Genomic DNA, 18,983 nt, shown 5'->3' with positions numbered 1-18,983 from the left:
CGAGGTCATTAGAGACGGAGCGCAAGCTCCGGTTAGGGAAGGATTGGGAAGGAAATCGGCCGTGCCCTTTCAAAGGAACCATCCCGGCATTTGCCTGAAACGATTTAGGGAAATCACGGAAAACCTAAAGCAGGATGGCCGGAGACGGGAGTGAACCGTCGTCCTCCCGAATGCGAGTACAGAGAGCGACATCCTGACAAGAACCCACCTTTCCGACAGACATTTTCTCGTCTTCTTGTGACGTTTATAAATAATTTGCTTACAAGTCACAGAACTGGAAATCGGTGAAGAGCAGCACTCAACTCAAATGTTAGTTTGATCACAACAGTAGTTTCATAGGCCTCTGCCTTCCTCTGGTCTATGAGAACAGTCACCCCCTCAACGTTAAGGGATATTACAACAACTCCAGAGGACATGCAGGAACATATCATGTTTGCTTGTAATTCTCTTCAGCAGGCAAAATATCAACTAGTGCACCAGTGTATCAGTGTCCAGGGCACATCTGAATGTTCTACTCCTGGGCAATGGTACAGGAGAGTCAAAGTCAATTTTGTGTTATGTTTTTACTTGATTTTCATTTGTTTTCTGACAACTTCAGCAAGTGGAAGAGTTTGTGATCCCGGGCTCAAAGTCAATGTTGTGTTATGTAATTAATAATGTTGTGTTTCAGTCAATGGTACACTGTGATACATTTTTGAATATGTCTTTCGGAGAGGAAATGAATTACCGGATAAAAAATACAGTGTGCCATTTAAAATAAGTCATATCGCTGTTCATCTCTCTGTAAAAGACAAAGCTACAACGAAGGCAATCATGCTGATTGATGGCCCCCTGACAGCTAAAGAACATTTGCTTGAAACATTTTGTAATTTGCATCTGGACAGTTATTTTGGGTGGTCAAGATAAATGGATATCTTGTATATTCAGATACTTACAAAGCTCTATTGAAATAAATGCAACAAGCACAAACGTCCTGAAAAATTTGTGCAACGGGCAGGGGACAGAGACAGAGGGGGGGGACAGAGACAGAGAGAGGGGGGAGAGATGGGGGGAGAGATGGGAGAGAGAGGGGGGAGAGATGGGAGAGAGATCGGAGAGAGATGGGAGAGAGATGGGAGAGAGGGGGGAGAGGGAGAGAGGGGGGAGAGGGAGCGAGAGGGAGGAGGGGGAGCGAGAGGGAGGAGGGGGAGCGGGAGGGAGGAGGGGGAGCGGGAGGGAGGAGGGGGAGCGGGAGGGAGGAGGGGGAGCGGGAGGGAGGAGGGGGAGCGGGAGGGAGGAGGGGGAGCGGGAGGGGGGAGGGGGAGCGGGAGGGGGGAGGGGGAGAGAGGGGGAGGGGGAGAGAGGGGGGAGCGGGAGAGAGGGGGAGGGGGAGAGAGGGGGGAGCGGGAGAGAGGGGGAGGGGGAGAGAGGGGGAGGGGGAGAGAGGGGGAGGGGGAGAGAGGGGGAGGGGGAGAGAGGGGGAGGGGGAGAGAGGGGGAGGGGGAAGGTGGGGAGGGGGAGGAGGGGGAGCGAGAGGGAGGAGGGGGAGCGAGAGGGAGGAGGGGGAGCGAGAGGGAGGAGGGGGAGCGAGAGGGAGGAGGGGGAGCGAGAGGGAGGAGGGGGAGCGAGAGGGAGGAGGGGGAGCGAGAAGGAGGAGGGGGAGCGAGAGGGAGGAGGGGGAGCGAGAGGGAGGAGGGGGAGCGAGAGGGAGGAGGGGGAGCGAGAGGGAGGAGGGGGAGCGGGAGGGAGGAGGGGGAGCGGGAGGGAGGAGGGGGAGCGGGAGGGAAGAGGGGGAGCGGGAGGGAAGAGGGGGAGCGGGAGGGAGGAGGGGGAGCGGGAGGGAAGAGGGGGAGCGGGAGGGAAGAGGGGGAGCGGGAGGGAGGAGGGGGAGCGGGAGGGAGGAGGGGGAGCGGGAGGGAGGAGGGGGAGCGGGAGGGGGGAGGGGGAGAGAGAGGGAAGGGGAGAGAGGGGGGAGGGGGAGAGAGGGGGGAGGGGGAGAGAGGGGGGAGGGGGAGAGAGGGGGGAGGGGGAGAGAGGGGGGAGGGGGAGAGAGGGGGGAGGGGGAGAGAGGGGGAGGGGGAGAGAGGGGGGAGGGGGAGAGAGGGGGGAGGGGCGAGAGGGGGGAGGGGGAGAGAGGGGGGAGGGGGAGAGAGGGGGTAGGGGGAGAGAGGGGGGAGGGGGAGAGAGGGGGAGGGGGAGAGAGGGGGGAGGGGGCGAGAGGGGGGAGGGGGCGAGAGGGGGGAGGGGGAGGGGGGAGAGGGAGAGAGGGGGAGAAGGGGGAGGGGGTGAGGGAGTAGGGGGAGGGGGAGAGGAGGGGGAGAGATAGGGGAGGGGGCGAGAGGGGGGAGGGGAGGGAGAGAATTGGGGGGGGCATCTAACTGAATGGGGAGGGGGGAGGTGGGGTGGGAAGGCTGTAGTGTGAATGCCAGCAAATTTTTCTGAACTGTTGTGTGTTTACGCAAGATCCATCAATTAACTGTATACGAGTAGCGACCTTTCCTCACTCTGATTTGTTGTTTCCATTGCCACACATTATTACAATATATATATGACAATTATATAAAATTAATGCAATACTTACCTCTTTCCTGAGAAGTTTATGTCGACAAATCGACTCCTATCACTTCCAAACGCCATGCTCTGATCTTGCAAATCACATTCACCACCCTGGTCGCAGATGGGGCAGTCCAGAGGGTGATTCACCAGCAGGAATTCCATGACACCCTCTCGAGCCTTGCGGGTCATTTCAGAGTTTGTCTTGATTCGCCAGCCTTTCATCACTGGCATAGCACAGGCCGCCACTGGCTGATAATATTGAACACAATAATATATCATATCCTCTAAAATTCTATATATACTATTACAAAGTGGTACCTATAAAGGAACCAGTAAGTGCCCATCAGTACATGAGCATTACTAAAATAAAAAGAGCGAGTCAACTACCCCCTTCATACTTTTGATTTTGCTCCACTTTCTTGTTTAATAGTCTTCTTAGCATTACAATTAGGTCTCCATTCACACTTTTATTCAGGGTGTAGCTATACTGAATGTTACTTCCAATATTCCTCCTTTCTTACCCATATTAGCATTTGTGCTTTTAGGGGAAATGGACTGCCTGTAAACTTCATCCTGAGCACTAATATTATTGTTGGTCTTGGATTGTGTGTGTGTGTGTGTGTGTGTGTAACCTAACCTAACCTAACCTAACCTGTGTGTGTGTGTGTGTGTGTGTGTGTGTGTGTGTGTGTGTGTGTGTGTGTAATAAACAACTTCAGTTATGTACTGACAGCATTTAGTCAGAGTAACAGTAACATAATACTTCCCTGAAGCACATCTCAGATGATGAGTATATGTGAGCCACCTGAAGGGCCTATTTCAGCTTCCACTTTGAAGGTCCCTGGCTTTCGCCCAGATCGTGCAAATATTTAACCATCATCACTTGTGCAGGCAAAATTCTTGTTGCCTGCCTTTGTTCTGGGCAGGTCCTCCAGCTATGTTATGCATGTGTTGGCCATCCTCTCCAGGGTCTGACACAGTGTGTGGTTAACGCAGCATTCCCATGTTGTTGGGTCGGTGGCCTTGAGGTGTCGCTGGTGCTGTACCACCACTTCCTCCCCACTGTCTGCCAGTGGCCATGAACCTTATTCTGATCACAGCATCATCTTCACCTGGGGGTGTACCACTTGTGCCCTTTGGGCAACGGCTCTCTGGGGCAGTGATCTGATTACAGATGTCATCTTCAGTAATAAATGAATGGTTTTCCAACAGTGTTTCCCTGACACCTAGCAGGCACACATTCACCATGTCACTACTACCCTCACCTTGAGTGGTGGATTACTGGCATCCTGCCCTCAATCTACCCAGTTCTAACACCCATTGTAGCAGCTGACCACCTCTGTCACTATAATACTCACAGAATTTCTTCACGAATCAGGCCATACTATCCCTGATCAAAGATAGTTTGATTTCATTAACTTATTTTCGTCAGTTAACTGCTTTTGAAATTGTAGTGAAGTTTTATTCTTCCACACCATTGTCATGATATTATTAAACTATCCAGCATCCTCACACATTTCACTAACCCTGACAGTTCATTTACCACACTCAGAAATATAAAAGTAATCTTCTCATCCCACACAACATTCACAAATGTAGAAGCGAGAGACAGACACCAATATCTGTGTTCGTTATTCACCATAAACACACTCATCTTTACAGAGTATTAAATTCCTAACAATATTTGTTTAACCTGCAAGTAACACGTTAATGTGGCTACTTAAAGAGTTTTGTCACTCCTGCACGTTCAATAACACATTTGATATTAAGACAAAGGCAAAACAGTTTCTTCTTCACAAATAAACAAATAAATCTGAAATGATTATGCCTTTAACTTACAACTTTACAACTTAATAAACTTAGAAGATTGTCTAAAGAAAATAAAAAGGGGTGTGTTCCCTCTTCAACGTTTAAAATATTAGTAATCATATATGACTTAAAACTTTGGTGCTTCTGATCTCCTAAGTGTCTGCTTATTTCACTGTGATGATTAGACCTGTTGACATTATGACTAAGTGCTACAATCTGCACTGAGGTGCCAACCCCTACGTTTATTTACCCTCATAATTATAGACTTACATCACTGACTCCACTCTAATGTGGTATTATGGACCACGTGTTATGTTCAATCATTAAATGTTTTTGAGAATGAAAAATCTCTGTAACAATCAGCATGGATTACACAAACAGTCTTGACATACAATTTGCTGCGCTCACATTAATGCTGTGTTTCTGGACTTTTGGGAGGTATTCCAATATATATGGGATGTTCAAAAAGAAACGAGCTGGAAGCATAATTACAGAAAGCAGTACCTGTATGTTAGAAGCATTCACCCTGGCTGTTGAGACACTTGTCCCGCTGTAACACTAGGTGACGAATAACTGTCTCATAAAATTCCCGGGGCTGCGAAGTTAACCAATTCCACATCTACAGTTGGACATCACCGTTTGAGGTAAATTATTTGCGCCTATGCTGACATTCTTCTTTGACCAAGATGGCCCCCTTCTGATTCACTTCCTGCAGCATGGGACAACAGCGAATGCCCAGCATTACTCGCAAACCTTGACCACCCTTCGCCAAGCGATCAAATCAAAACGACCAGGTGATCTCACCCATGGAGTCATTCTGCTCCATGACAATGGAAAGCCTCATATGACCAACACAGTCGCGGCGGTCCTTCAGAAATTTAAATGGGAGGTTCTCGTCCACCCTCCATACAGTCCAGACCTCTCTCCCTGTGATTATGCAATTTTTGGTCCCCTTAAAAAGGCTTTGGGAGGGGCAGACAATGTCCAGCTGTACGTGCGGAACTGGTTAACATCGCAGCCCCGGGAATTTTATGAGACAGCCATTCACCACCTTGTGTCATAGTGGGACAAGTGTTTCAACAGCCAGGGTCAATACTTCTAACACACAGCTACTAGTTTCTATAATTATTAATTATGCCTCCGCCTCGTTTCTTTTTGAACGCCCCTTATAGTTCCATATTGTCATTTAATAAACAAAAAATACCCTTACCGCAATTCAGAACAGATTTTGAATTACATTCAGGACATTCTTGCAAATAGAATGCCAAAAAGACATACCTAACAGGCTGAAATTGAAAGAAGTAAAGATAATTTCAGGATTACCACAAAGCTGTATTACAGGATCATTACTGCTTACAAACATCAGCAGTTCCAAGAGGATGTTTATTCATTTTCATACTAATCTATTCAGACCTTATTATATCTCTTCCCTTGTAACAATGTCTTAAACCATTTTTATCTTTATGAACACAACTACAATGTCTTATCAAATTACCCAATTCCTTTCTACTACTTGCCTAGCTACAAATATGACATCTACAGTTGATCTTCCACGTCAAAATCCTTGTTATTGTTCTCATAATTAAGGATCCGTCTTGTTTTTAGTTTTCTGTAAGATTATCTTTTCATAAATCTTCATGAATGGCACAATAATGCAGATCCTTTGTAGTTCTCAAAGATTGCATTGTTACCCTTCTGAAAGATAAGTAAAATATTTAGGTTTGTCCAATCATCAGGAATCTCTCCATATGTCCATACTATCCTCATTATTCTATGCAGCCACTGACTTCCAAAATGTCCTATGAATTTGAACATTCCCACTGCGATATCTGCTCCAGGAGCTTTGTCATTTTTCATTTCTAACACAGCTACCTCGACATCCAACATCTGCAAATCTTCTCTTTCTATTTCTTCCATAATCATGTTATTTCTTTCATCTCCCTCTACTTCATTCAATTTATTTGTTCCATTCTGTCCTTCACACATATTTCGAAAGTATTTTTTTCCATATTTTCAAACCTACTTCTTCCAGAAATACTTTCTTTCTGCTTCCTTCTGTTGTCTAATGTGTAGTATATCATCATCTTGTCATCCTTAAAATTCTCTTCTTCTTTTGTGAATTTTTCCCAAGATATCCTCTCAGTCAATTCTATCAAAACTGCAGCTTAGTGACTGGAATCACACAACTGTTCCAAGCATCATCATCATCATCATCATCATCTTCATCATCATCATCTGCCAGATGGTGCATTATCTGAAGACGGCTTACTACTAGAGATTTTTAACGAAGGACTGTGCGAATGACATTGTCTTTTACTAATTTTACTTAACTGACAGATTACTGCTTCCCAGTAATGTTATCTAAAATTAAGAAAATCTTCTGTCCACAAATCAGCGTGTGGCTTTAGAAAGCATCACTCATGTGAAATTCTGCTTGCCCTTTGCTCACGCAATTCCTGCTGAACTATGGACAAAGGGCAACAAGCAGAGTCCATATTCCTAGATTTCCAAAAAGCACTTAACACAATGCCACTCTGCAACCTGTTAACGAATGTATGAGCATACAGAATAGGTTTCCAGGTATGAGAATGGCTCAAAGATTTCTTAACAGTATGCAGATGTTGTCCTTGACAGTGAGTGCTCATTGGAGACAACAGTATCATCAAGAGTTCCCCAGAAAAGCGTGATAGGCCCATTGTTATTTTCTTAAATAAGTGATCTGGTGGACAGGTCGAGAAGTAATCTGCAGCTGTTTGCTGAAGATGCTGTGATATATGGGAAGGTGACATCACGGAATGTCTGTAGGACGATACAAGATGACTTAGACGAAATTTCTAGATTCTTTTTATGGCACAAAAACAACCGAAGTCATAAGCATCCATGTCATAAACTTAGAACACCAATAACCAAAAGAAGTTAAAAGCTACTGCATGTTAACCCCAATTGACGGAAGGAAAGAGCTAAAAACAAGGACTTCCCCTTGGAGAAAGGCGCACAAAATATGCCATAGAGACAGCAGCAGAGGTTCCGAACCAAGTATTAAATGTCTGCCATATTGCAATGATGGATAAAAAGTAAAACACTGTTGACAGCCCATGTGTCGTTCATTAGGATGGCTATAACTCAGGAAGCAAACATACACTGGAAGATAAGTGTTTAAAAAGGGGAGGAGGTTGGCCAAGCAGTTGGGAGAGTGGGAGAGGTTTAATTCCCCGGAGCTTTTTCTCATGAAGAGAAGACCAGTGGCGATGCCAAAGTGACACAATCTGCTGACATATAGCAACATGGAGATCTTCAAAAGGAAGCCTCACTTCCGGAAGAACCAAAGTGACTAGGAACACATGTGAACATCACAGTGTCTCCCTCAACAGCAAGCAAGTGGGAGCCTTCTGGGACCCATTGCACTATGTGATGGGCTGTGTGCAGTACACATACGCTCTAAAGCCCACTGAGAGAATCAGAGCATGTGACAATTAAAAAGCCTGTGTCACCATATGTTCTGGGTGGCCTGATAGAGGGTGAAGAGCTCTGCTGTAAATACTGAGCAGTGCTCAGGAAGCCGATACCAGAAATGGCTGGTGCCAATGACGAAGGCACATCTGGCACCGTGGTTGGTCTTAGCGATAGCACCTTTGTGTACACTGACTACTAAGAAACCTACGCCATAGTCTGAACCTGATTAGCATCCTTGAGAAATGAGTGAAGGTCAAGATAAACATGGGCAGCCGCTCGAAGCCAAGGTGGTGAAGGGTTCACCCCCAACAGGAACATGGCAAGTAAAGTGAAATTAAGCTGCCGGAGCAGCAGATGAAAGCAAACTCTGGGAGGTAACAGAAGAAGGGTGCACCCCATTATGGCAGTCAATGGAGTCACTGAAAAAGGGGGCACCATACAGGTGGCCAGGCATGACAGACAAACAGCATGCACATCTACTGACGAGGACATCATGCCAGTATCATAGTGGTAATTCAGCAGCTTCTGCACAGAGACTCGTAAACAGGCTAGTGTAAAATCGCCAGCGGCCAAACATATTCCATGATGGCAGATTGTGTTAAGGTGGTAAAACATGGATGGATGTGTAGAGGACTAAACAAAACACCGATAGTATAGTTTCAAACAGACACGGGATCAGTATAAATGGAGGAGAGCAGTCCGATCTGCTGCACAGAAGATACCACGTAGGACACTGAGGTACCGGGTACAGCATGCAGCCAGGTGAGACACATGGTAGGACCAAGAAAGTCTCCTATCAAGCATGAGACCCAGGTATTACATAGTTTCAGCGAAAGGAACAGCACCAGGCCCAAAATGTAAAGATGGTGGAAGAAACACATTGCGCTGCCAGGAATTAGTACAAGCGGTTTTGTCAGTGGAAAAGCAAAAGCCATTGTTGGTTCTCCAGACAATTCAGATGTAGCTGAAGATGCCACTCGAGGATACAATTCCACAGAGAACTTCAACAGATTGCAAAGTCGTCGATCAAAAGGGAGCTGGAGATTCCTGGCAAGAGATAGTCCATAACAGGATAATGGCTATAACAGAGAGGATGACACTGAGGATGGAGCCTAGAGGCACCCTGTTCTCATGGATAAAGATATCTGACAAGGCCAAAACCTTATGTATGCTCTTTTAAAAATTCCTGAAAGAAATGGGGCAGCTGGTCTAAGAAGTCCTACGTGTATAGAGTACGGAGGATACCAGTCCCTCAGCAGGTGTCTTAGGCTTTCTTCAAATCAAAAAACATGGCCACAGTTTGGTATTTCTGCTGGAAACTGTTCATGACATAGGTTGACAAAGTGAAGACCTGGTCAACTGCAGAGTGGCACATGAAATCCACATTATGCAGTGGTTAGTAGATTGCATGACTCGAGCCACCATATTAGCCGGCCATAAATCATACGTTCCATCACCTTGCAGACACATCTGGAGAGAGAAACAGGGTGGCAGTGTGAAAGAAGCTGTTTGTCCTTACCGGGTTTGGGTACGGGTACAGCAGAGGCTTCACACCAGCATCTGGGAAACGTGCCATCTGACTAAATAAGATTGTACATATGAAGGAGAAAATGCTTGCCTGCAAGAGAAAGGTGCTGCAACATCTGAACACGAACATTGTCTGGCCCTGAGTCGGAAGATCAGGATGAGGTGAGAGCACGGTCAAGCTCCCTCACAGTTAAGGCGGCATTGTAGCATTTACGATTCTGAGAGGAGGAGGACATCACCCGCACTTTCTCCGCTCATTTCCGAGGGAGAAGGGCAGGGTGATAGTAGGTGGAGCTCAAAATCTCCGCAAAAAAGTGGCCCAAGGTGATGGAGACAGCAATAGTGTCCACAATGACATCATCTGCTACAGTCAGGCTGGAAATTGGGGAATTAACCTCAGTCCCAGAGAGCCGATGCAGATTGCCCCACTCAATGAAAGGGGGAGTGGGACTGTTAAAACAACAAGTAAAGGAAATCCAGTTAGCTTTTTTGCTATCCCGAAAAATGGGAAGACACTGTGCATGCAATTGTTTATATTGAAAAAGTTCACCATCCTATGATGGTAGTTAAAAATGCAGAGAGAACATCTCTGCACATTAATTGCATCGCAGCATGCTTCAGTCCACCAGAGGATTGTGACAAGGTGCAGTAAAGATGAGATGTGAGGTATGGAACATTCTGCGTCAGTAAGAATAATGTTTCTAAGATACTCTACCTGGTCATCACAACTGGGGAACTGTTGCTCATCAAAAGTCACCAGGGAGGAGGAAAGCCTCCATTTGTTTTAGAAAGCTACCAATAGGGGTGCCGGTGGGGTAGGTGTCAGCAAACAAATATCACAGGGAAATGGTCGCCCAAGTACATGTCAGAGAGAACAGACCACTCAAGACAACTGGCAAGCTGGGCAGTGCAGAACAAGAAGTTCAAATGGGAACAAGTGTGCATGGAGTTTGAAAGGAACATGGATGTTCCAGTGTTAAGACAGATGAAGTTGAGTTGATTCAGAAGGTCAGCCAAGAGGGAACCTCTGAGCCAAGTTCTCAAAGAGCTCCAAAGGGGACAACTGGTATTAAAGTTGAAACTTGTTCTGGTATTAAAGTTGTCGAGGAGCAAAAAGGGGTGAGGGAACTGACCGATAAGCTGGAGTGAATCTGTCCTAGTGACTTCGAAAGACAAAGGGATGTAGATGTTACAAAGACAAAAGGTGAAAGGAGGAAGGAAAATACAGACAAACAGCTTGCAGCTGGGTTTTCAAGGAGATGGTTTGGCTACAGATGTCATCCCGAATGAGCAGCACGACTCACCCATGAGACAGAGTGTTGTTCTCAGGCAGAAGAGGAAACGAGGTCAAAGCTGTCATGAGGATGCAATTTCGTTTCTTGAAGACAGAAAACAACTGGATGCTGCAATTCCAAGAGCAGCCGCAATCCTTCCTTTTTGGATCTAATGCTACTAATTTTCCATTGGAGAAGTGTCATATCAGGGAATGGGGAGGAGGGAACAAACAAAGGGCAGTTTCCCCAGTGGATGCTGATTGTTAGCCTTCGAAGAATCACTGCTACAGGGTGCAGAGGCTGGAGGATCTTGTTCCACAAAATCTATGGATGTGTCAGCATTCACCCTGGCTTGGCCTACAGATTCTAGGGCAAAGAAACATTAGGTGATGCACACCAACAAAATGTAGGTCAACCATTTGACGGGATCACACAGCAACATTACTGAAGAGGATCTTCGAGCATGGAAGGAGAAGATCGTCTGCTTTTGTTCGATTTTTTAAAGCCTTCACAGTTGGTAGATGAAGACTCAGATATTTGTTGCCTGGAGGGACATAAAAAGTCTTCGCAAGAGTGTTCCTTTTGTCCTTTCCGGCCTGCTGGTTTGTAGCAAGTGATTTCACTGCTGGGGGCAACGATTTGATAGCTTGTTGCGCAGCTGTAGGAGAAGGAAACGGGGGTGCTACCACGATACTGGGCGATTTAATAACTGCAGAACTGAATTGGAGATCGCAAGACTGTGTGGCCCTGGCAAGGCACAGCAAGAATGGTACTAAAGGTGCCAGATAGAAAATGCAGGGTTTTTGACTAGCCAAAAATTTGCCAATAATAGAGCAGGGTACTTTTCCTTCACCAAGATTCGCTTCATGGCCCACTCATTGAGATACAGAACGAGGCAGCATGGTCGCCATTACAACTGATAAAGTGGGGAGAAGGAGATGGGCAATCACCTTCATGAGCATCTCTGCCACAAGTAACATTCGGTGGATTTTTTGACAGGATACACGAGTGTGGTTATAACATTGACACTGGTAGCAACACATCAGGCTTGGAATGTATTGTCAGATCTTGATGACTTCATAACCTACCTTAATCTTTGATGAAAGCATTATTCGACCAAATGTGAGAAAAAGAGAGCAATTAGGCACTAAGTTTGCAGCAAATGGCATGACGTAATTGCCTTACGGGCCAAATACATGCATATTTGATAAACAACGTGCACGGTCCATAGCATGCACAGCTAGCCCTTACCACTCAACCACAAGTTTATGTCAATGTCAGTAGGTGACAGCACACTGCAGCAGCCTTCTTCCCCCCATTCACTTGGCATAAATCCCACTAGACAGTAGCACATTCCTCGGATTTACCGGTTCACTCTCTATATAGTAAAATTAGATCGATCATCATAGTTATACTGATAGAATAACCTATTTTGTGGGATTCTGAATGAGATACAGCATATCAAGTTTTGGATTTTATCGTACAGTAATCCATTAGAGCTGCTGAGAAACACAAAGCATATCATCATCAGCTGTGAGACTGTAGCATTTATCCAGGCTTGTGACATCTGTTGATCTTATGGTGAATCAGGTTTATCTCCACTGTAGGTCCACATTGTACATACACACGAACATTCACGAAAAGCTGTCTCACTGATTTCTCTGATATTCACTTAAATGCATGGTACAAGACGGTGTGCTTTTGGCCCTTATGGGTATCAGCACCTCATTTGTATTCTAGTCAAGTGACCTTGTTGGTAGATACGTAATCACTTCTGCAAATGGCAGTTTGCGTTTGGAGTTGGCTGTTTACTGTGCACCAGCTGGCTTTCCAGTGCAGTGTCAACTTGAACTCTGTTGAGTCTGTTTTAAGTGCTTGTAGAAAACAAAACTAGAGGCAAAATATAGCCACAAAGAAACAGGGCCACCCAAACCAGATCCATTGTCTGAGAAAGTGACAAAATCAGATAAGCGTGACTACAAACCAACATTTAACAAATAAGTGTATAATAAGTGTCAGTTGTTGTATGAACGCAATGTAGGAATGCCTAATTTTCTGCCTGAAAGTTAACTTGATAACTAATATTTGTATTAGGGATCTTTTACATTTGCCCGACAAAATAAAAAAAAAAAAAGCATGAAAAGTCCCACATACACAAAAAAGCGAAACAGAGAGTAGTAAAAGCTTAAACATTATTTCGTTCTTGCCATAAGCTGTACTTAATTATGTATAAAACTACAAAATTCCACAAAACTTTTCTTGTTTTTCAGACAGATTTTGCATATTATTATTGTTGTTGTTATTATTATTATTATAATTATTATTGACAGCATTTGAAGTTGTATAAATATGCTGATACGCATAACTGTTACACAGCAGATTCTACTAATCTCACACTCCCATGTATCTCTGAATTTAAAAATTTGTGAACACCTGGAATGTATACTTACAAGCTGCCACTGGGAACATGCAAACTCAACTTGTCAACTCGCGGCTGGGAATTACGCATTACCCGGTCACCTGTTGCATATCAAAAGCTTGGGCTGGTCTTCCGTAGTGCACAGGGAGGAAGAAGAAACAAAACGAGACCTCAAACACCGAAGTAGAGGAAGGGGAGGAGATGAAGACTAAATAAAGAAGGAAAAAACAGACGAGGGACTGCTCCAATAATGGGCTACCACAACTTTACAAAACAGTCTCAAAAATATCCAAGACATGTTGCACAAGGAAGGGGGTAGAGAATAGCAGGATAGATATCCAGCACGGAAACAGAAGAGATGCTACAAAGAGGGGGCCCGTGGTAGCCAAGCACAAACTTGCCAAAAAGTGGTGAATGGCTGTTAGCTTTAAATGTAGAAAAATATATGTTAATGCAGATGGGTAAGAAAAACAAATCCATAATGTTTGAATACAGCATTAGTAGTGTGCTGCTTGACACAGCCACATCAATTAAATACAAACGCATAACATAGCAATGTGTTATGAAATATTACGAGTATGTAAGAATTGTAGTTAGGAAGGCGAATGTTTGACTTCTTACTTTACTGGAAGAATCCTATGGACAGTGTGACTCACTGGTAAAGGAGACTGCATATAGGACACTAGTACAACCCATTCTTGGGTACAGCTTGAGTGTTTTGACTTCACTCCATGTCAAATTAATGGAAGAGATCAAAGAAATTCAAAGGCAGGCTACTATATTTGTTACTTGTACATTCAAAAAACACCCAAGTATTACAGAGATGGGAAATACGGAAGCGTCCGATCCCACCCGTCTGCTTTGACCCATGACGTCACAAATATGGCGGAAACCAAAACACACACACACACACACACACACACACACACTTTCCACAAGAAGCCTAATGACACTAACGGGACAAGCGCGGGAAATGGGGTGTTTTGGGTGGGGGGCAAACTAAATATAAACAAATTTAGACGCCTTGCGTACCTACAACGTGTAAGTGAAGACAGCCATGCATGAATACCGACCCACCTCCCCAGGGGTCGTAACCCCTGCAACCCATAGAAGATAAAGATGCTTCAGTAGCTGATTAGTGTTTTTTGTCTTTAAAAAAAAAAAAAAAAACTCACGGGATAGAACGAACAGATCAAAGATAAATATAATAAACTAAAACAGAAACTCGAGGAAACAGATAATTAAAATAAGTAATAAGTGTTTGTAAATTTTAAAAAATCTTACGAGATAGAACGAACAGATCAGAAAAGTAAATAAAATAAGATAAAACGGAACTGGAGACAGCCACACTCAAACCAAACTCCGCGCCGTCATGACGTCACACACAACACCCTTACGTCACGGGTCAAAGCCGACGCGTTGGATCGGACGCTTCTGTCGACCCCAGAGATGCTTCAAGAACTCAAGTGGTAATCCCTGGAGGGAAGGCGACATTCTGTTTGAGGAACACTGTTGAGAGAATTTAGAGCACCAGCATTTGAAGCTGACTGTAGCACGATTCTACTGCTGCCGACATACATTTTATGTAAGTACCACAAAGATATGGAAAGTTAGTGTTCGTACAGAGCCATATAGACAGTCATTTTTCACTCGCTCTGTTTGCGAGTGGAACAGGAAACAAAATTACACGTAGTGGTTCAGAGTACCCTCTGCCATACAGCATATGATTGCTTGTGGAGTATGTATGTAGTTGTATATGTAGACACAAACTATTTCTGCTGCTGCGTGACAACTGCTGAGAAATACATTATCTTCATAAATATACTTAGATTAAAGTTTCTCATCTGAGGCCATCCTTCACCACAAATGTGATATACTCTTTATCCTTAAAAACACAAAGTAAAGCTGTCATCAGCTGGCTTAACCACTACAATGCTTTACTATGTATGCTCCTACTGGAGGTGGTATGCTTTTGCCTTCCTCTCACCTATAAACTTACTTACTTAATCATTTATAGGAAGACCTATAGTTTAAAACGGATCTCAATCACAGTCAATGTGGTACTTTTCATATTAACCAACACCAGAAGGCAGTGGGGAAAAAAGGAGGGTTGATATAGTGCCAAATACAAGAGTCCTTTCACAAACAGTATTTCTTACTTTTCTTATGGGCACAATACCGCTTACAAATCATTACTGATGCTTGTAAATAATTGTATTATTACTGATAAAGTTGTAGAATGCAGTATTTAAAAAAGTAGACAGATCAACAGCATTCACAAGGAAAAAAATATCAATAATTAGAAGAATAAACTGCATGTCCATACCTTTGGGGATTTCTCCACTTCTACCAAGCACATTCTGCAGTTTCCCGCAACGGACAATCGCTCATGGTAGCAAAACCTTGGTATTTCTACACCAACCATAGCTGCTGCCTGTTATTAAGAACATAACAATGCAATTATGCACATTATTTGATATTTTCAAATGAACATATCAACATATTATGCATACAATATAGGTCGGCAGATTTTGCAGGGATGTTGGGAGTGCAAGCATGCGAACATCGCCTAGCATACAGGACGGGCTGTGCGGGAGAGAGGGGCACATGCTCTGCCACCTCCTGCATTCCATGATGGTGTCAACATTGCATTCACAATGTTTACTGCACTGATATATTACCATGACATGCTGCATTTTTTCCTAGCTACAGTTGACAACAATCCTTACACGCCAAAGCCATTGAACTTAGAACAATCCTCTGCTCCCACAAAAAAGCCTAGTTGCACTGTGCCTATAGTACTCCAAAGCCTGGGGTAATTAATGTGTTGCAGCAGGACTAAGTACTTTTCCACTGTACAGAATGAATTCATAAAAACTTCTTTGTGAAGTTTGTAGCAGGTTTAGATCGTACAGAAAAAACAGAATAACAGTCAGAATTATCAATCTCCATTTTCAAAGTGTTTTCCACAGTAGCATCCCTATCACAAATACACTGCAAGATATCACTTTACATTGAGTATTGCACATAGTTTCAAGACACATGTGCAGTAGTAATTTTTAGATTACCATATTCTTTGTTTCCAAATCAAATACTTGTGGAAGATATAACGTACCAACGACCACTACTTTTGCTCCCAGAAACATATTTCTAGATTATTTATTTTGAATCTGTGACACTATATTCTTATTTCCATACTACAACTATTATGTCACCCATGTTATTAGCAATACGTCATTTAGTTATTGTGGCTGGTTCATGTGGTATATTACACCTATGTAGTCCTAGATGGAGGTGACAAGCGTGTATGATAATTCCTGTTTTGCTCTGCACTTTATTGGTGGCACCGGTAACAAACTCAAAAAAATTTGTAGTGCCAGACTAACTACGGTCGCAGGTTCAAATCCTGCCTCGGGCATGGATGTGTGTGATGTCCTTAGGTTAGTTAGGTTTAAGTAGTTCCAAGTTCTAGGGGACTGATGACCTCAGAGGTTAAGTCCCATGGTGCTCAAAGCCATTTGAATCATTTTATGCCAGACTAACATGTAGTGTAGCAGTGCAGCTACACATTGGATATCATGTAGTGTAGCAGTGCGGCAAAGGTTACATTGGATATCATCTGGCACTACTTAATCTTTTTTTTTAAGTTTTGTATTGCCACTGCTACAGATTAGTTTGTTACCAGTGCCACCAATATATTATTTTCAGTTTTTAACAGTTTTCATGGTGTTAATAACAAGAACATTGCCACCCAAAAGCCCTCAATCCCACAGAAGTCCCATTACATTTTTGCTTTTCGTTTTCCTAATGTTATCATGTTGTTAGTGATATCATCCACCTGTCATGTCTCTAGATCTGTACCTCGATCATGGAAATATCAGTCTGTCGGTCCACGGTGCAGTATCACGTTTCTGGCTAAAATCTAAAAATTTACAACACAAATGTCAAACTTATAAGACACAAATCTTGAAATAAATAATCATCCATCCAAATTCAGCCAACTGAAGAAGGGAAGGAGATTAACATGAGAAAAAACGAATACTTTGACTTAGTAGCAAGTGCACACTGTGTTGCTTACGCATGAAAATTAAAAAACTGAGTTATTAGTCAAGACTCAAAACCAAATAACAGAACTGACTTTCTCACAGAACACAACCTAGCACACTTCACAGATTGACAAACCTTCCAAAACAGTTTTTCTCCATTGTTATTCAGTATAACTATGACTGTGATTCAATATTTTCACCCTTCTGAGACCTAGTAAACACACATTTTCCATGCATAGCCTACAGTTCACAAGTGTTCACAGTCTGGGTAGTACCATAACAATGACAAGAGGGACTACTCACATTTGGTAGCCAGTATTTTTCTGGGCTGATACACAGCACTCAATACGACTTCAGAGGCCAATGGATGCTGTTTAAACAAAGTAATTGGCTCACTCTTTTAAACAGCTGATTATTTCCACTTTCCATGAATCATCCCTACAATACATAGCTTTAACATGTAACATATCAACTGGTTCACAGTAACAATATATACAGTGTAATGTATGGCTACATGCTGACCCCATATAGACATATGCGTCATATTTATATTTTCATTTACTTTAATCTAGGTTTAACTTCAACATCTGAAAAGGGTCCATGTAAGAACCTCTTTTACAGAATAAAAAACATCCAGAAAAAAATATTTTACACACCTATCACCAACCATTATTTGGTGAAAATGTTATGTTTTTTTTCCTTTTTGCGTAGGAGTAAAATTAAGTTATGGTAGGAATGACAAACTTCCAAGAGTGTATAAAATATGTATTATGGCAAGTCAAGTAGTTTATGGACAACTTCGAAAGGATTTGTGGGCATAATTGCTGAATGATTGGCGTACACTGCAACAAAATAAATACGCAGGCATAAACCAAGGGAGACAATTAATTTCACGAGCAACTCTACTGCCATTCATTCAATGGCAGTGTTCATTGGACTTAACTGTCCCATCACTTAAAAACAGACTTTCGAAGTACGAGACTTGCTCTGAGGAAAGTTCTACAAGTAGTCGGAAAAACGAAATGAACATACAGACCTGCAGGACAGTTGTTCCTGGATCCACAAGCACACGTTTATCATCTATAAAAACTTCCAATTTTTCTGGAGCTTTATTAGCAGTGCCTCTAATACAAGAGGCCGTCTGTGGCCTCTGCAGGGCAAGAACCCGTGAAACCGGCAATCGCAACATTTTCAGTTCGGCCTATGAAAATGAGACAAACGCATATCACAAAATGGATCAGATTCGTATGTTTCTAGAACAACATAAACGAGGGCTGCGTTTTATATTGAAGTAATATGAGGCAATGTTATGACACATAATGTTATCTACAAGCAAATGCGAATAACAAACACCATTAACAAATCTATTTCGTACCCCGACAACCCAACCTACACCTTCCACAGCATAGGTTGCCGATACTGCAACAGAGGTCAGAAATTCACCAGATTCTGTCGCAGTGTTGGCCACAGTGCTACAAGGCGAATATCAAGTATCGACCAGCAAACTCAAAGTGAAACCATAAATTTGATTATCGTGAGACACATTCCTTTCGCCCCTCCAGCTGTATGCTGAAAAAGTGTAACAAAATAATGGGAATCCATCTACACCCACCCACTCTGTGCAATCATTAGAACTGTACGGACAGTCTCCGTGTTCACAGAACGAACATGTATTCGACAATACCGAATGATATGGTGTTCACTACAAGGCAGGCCTTTCTTTTATTTCTAATTATTTGGCCTCTAACTGCCCAGTTATTTAGCCAGCCGCATAATTTATTTAGCGTGTTTAGAAAATATATATTCATTTGTTATGTTTATAGTGGTGTTTCGATACATTTCACTCTTGCTTAATTACATATTATCACTACAAATAAATCAAACACATTTTATCGTTCGTATCATTATTTTCCCTTTAAT

At 43.2% G+C, this 18,983-nt stretch overlaps 1 protein-coding gene across 1 annotated transcript in view; it reads right to left on the bottom strand.

The window, feature by feature from the left end:
* Positions 1 to 18,578, bottom strand: part of LOC124776822 (NADH-ubiquinone oxidoreductase 75 kDa subunit, mitochondrial) — a 92,862-nt gene extending 74,284 nt beyond the window's left edge. The window contains exons 1-4 of the mRNA XM_047251978.1: positions 18,439 to 18,578; positions 18,100 to 18,264; positions 15,344 to 15,451; positions 2,561 to 2,784 (exon numbers count right to left, since the gene is read on the bottom strand). Of these exons, the coding sequence (XP_047107934.1) occupies positions 2,561 to 2,784; positions 15,344 to 15,451; positions 18,100 to 18,252 (485 nt within the window). The 5' untranslated portion in view covers positions 18,253 to 18,264; positions 18,439 to 18,578. The remainder of the gene's footprint in view (positions 1 to 2,560; positions 2,785 to 15,343; positions 15,452 to 18,099; positions 18,265 to 18,438) is intronic.
* Between the last annotated feature and the right edge of the window lie 405 nt (positions 18,579 to 18,983).

The sequence above is a fragment of the Schistocerca piceifrons genome, chromosome 2, assembly GCF_021461385.2.
Source record: "Schistocerca piceifrons isolate TAMUIC-IGC-003096 chromosome 2, iqSchPice1.1, whole genome shotgun sequence".
Lineage (NCBI taxonomy): Eukaryota > Metazoa > Arthropoda > Insecta > Orthoptera > Acrididae > Schistocerca > Schistocerca piceifrons.
This window is presented reverse-complemented; position numbering and strand designations above follow the sequence as displayed.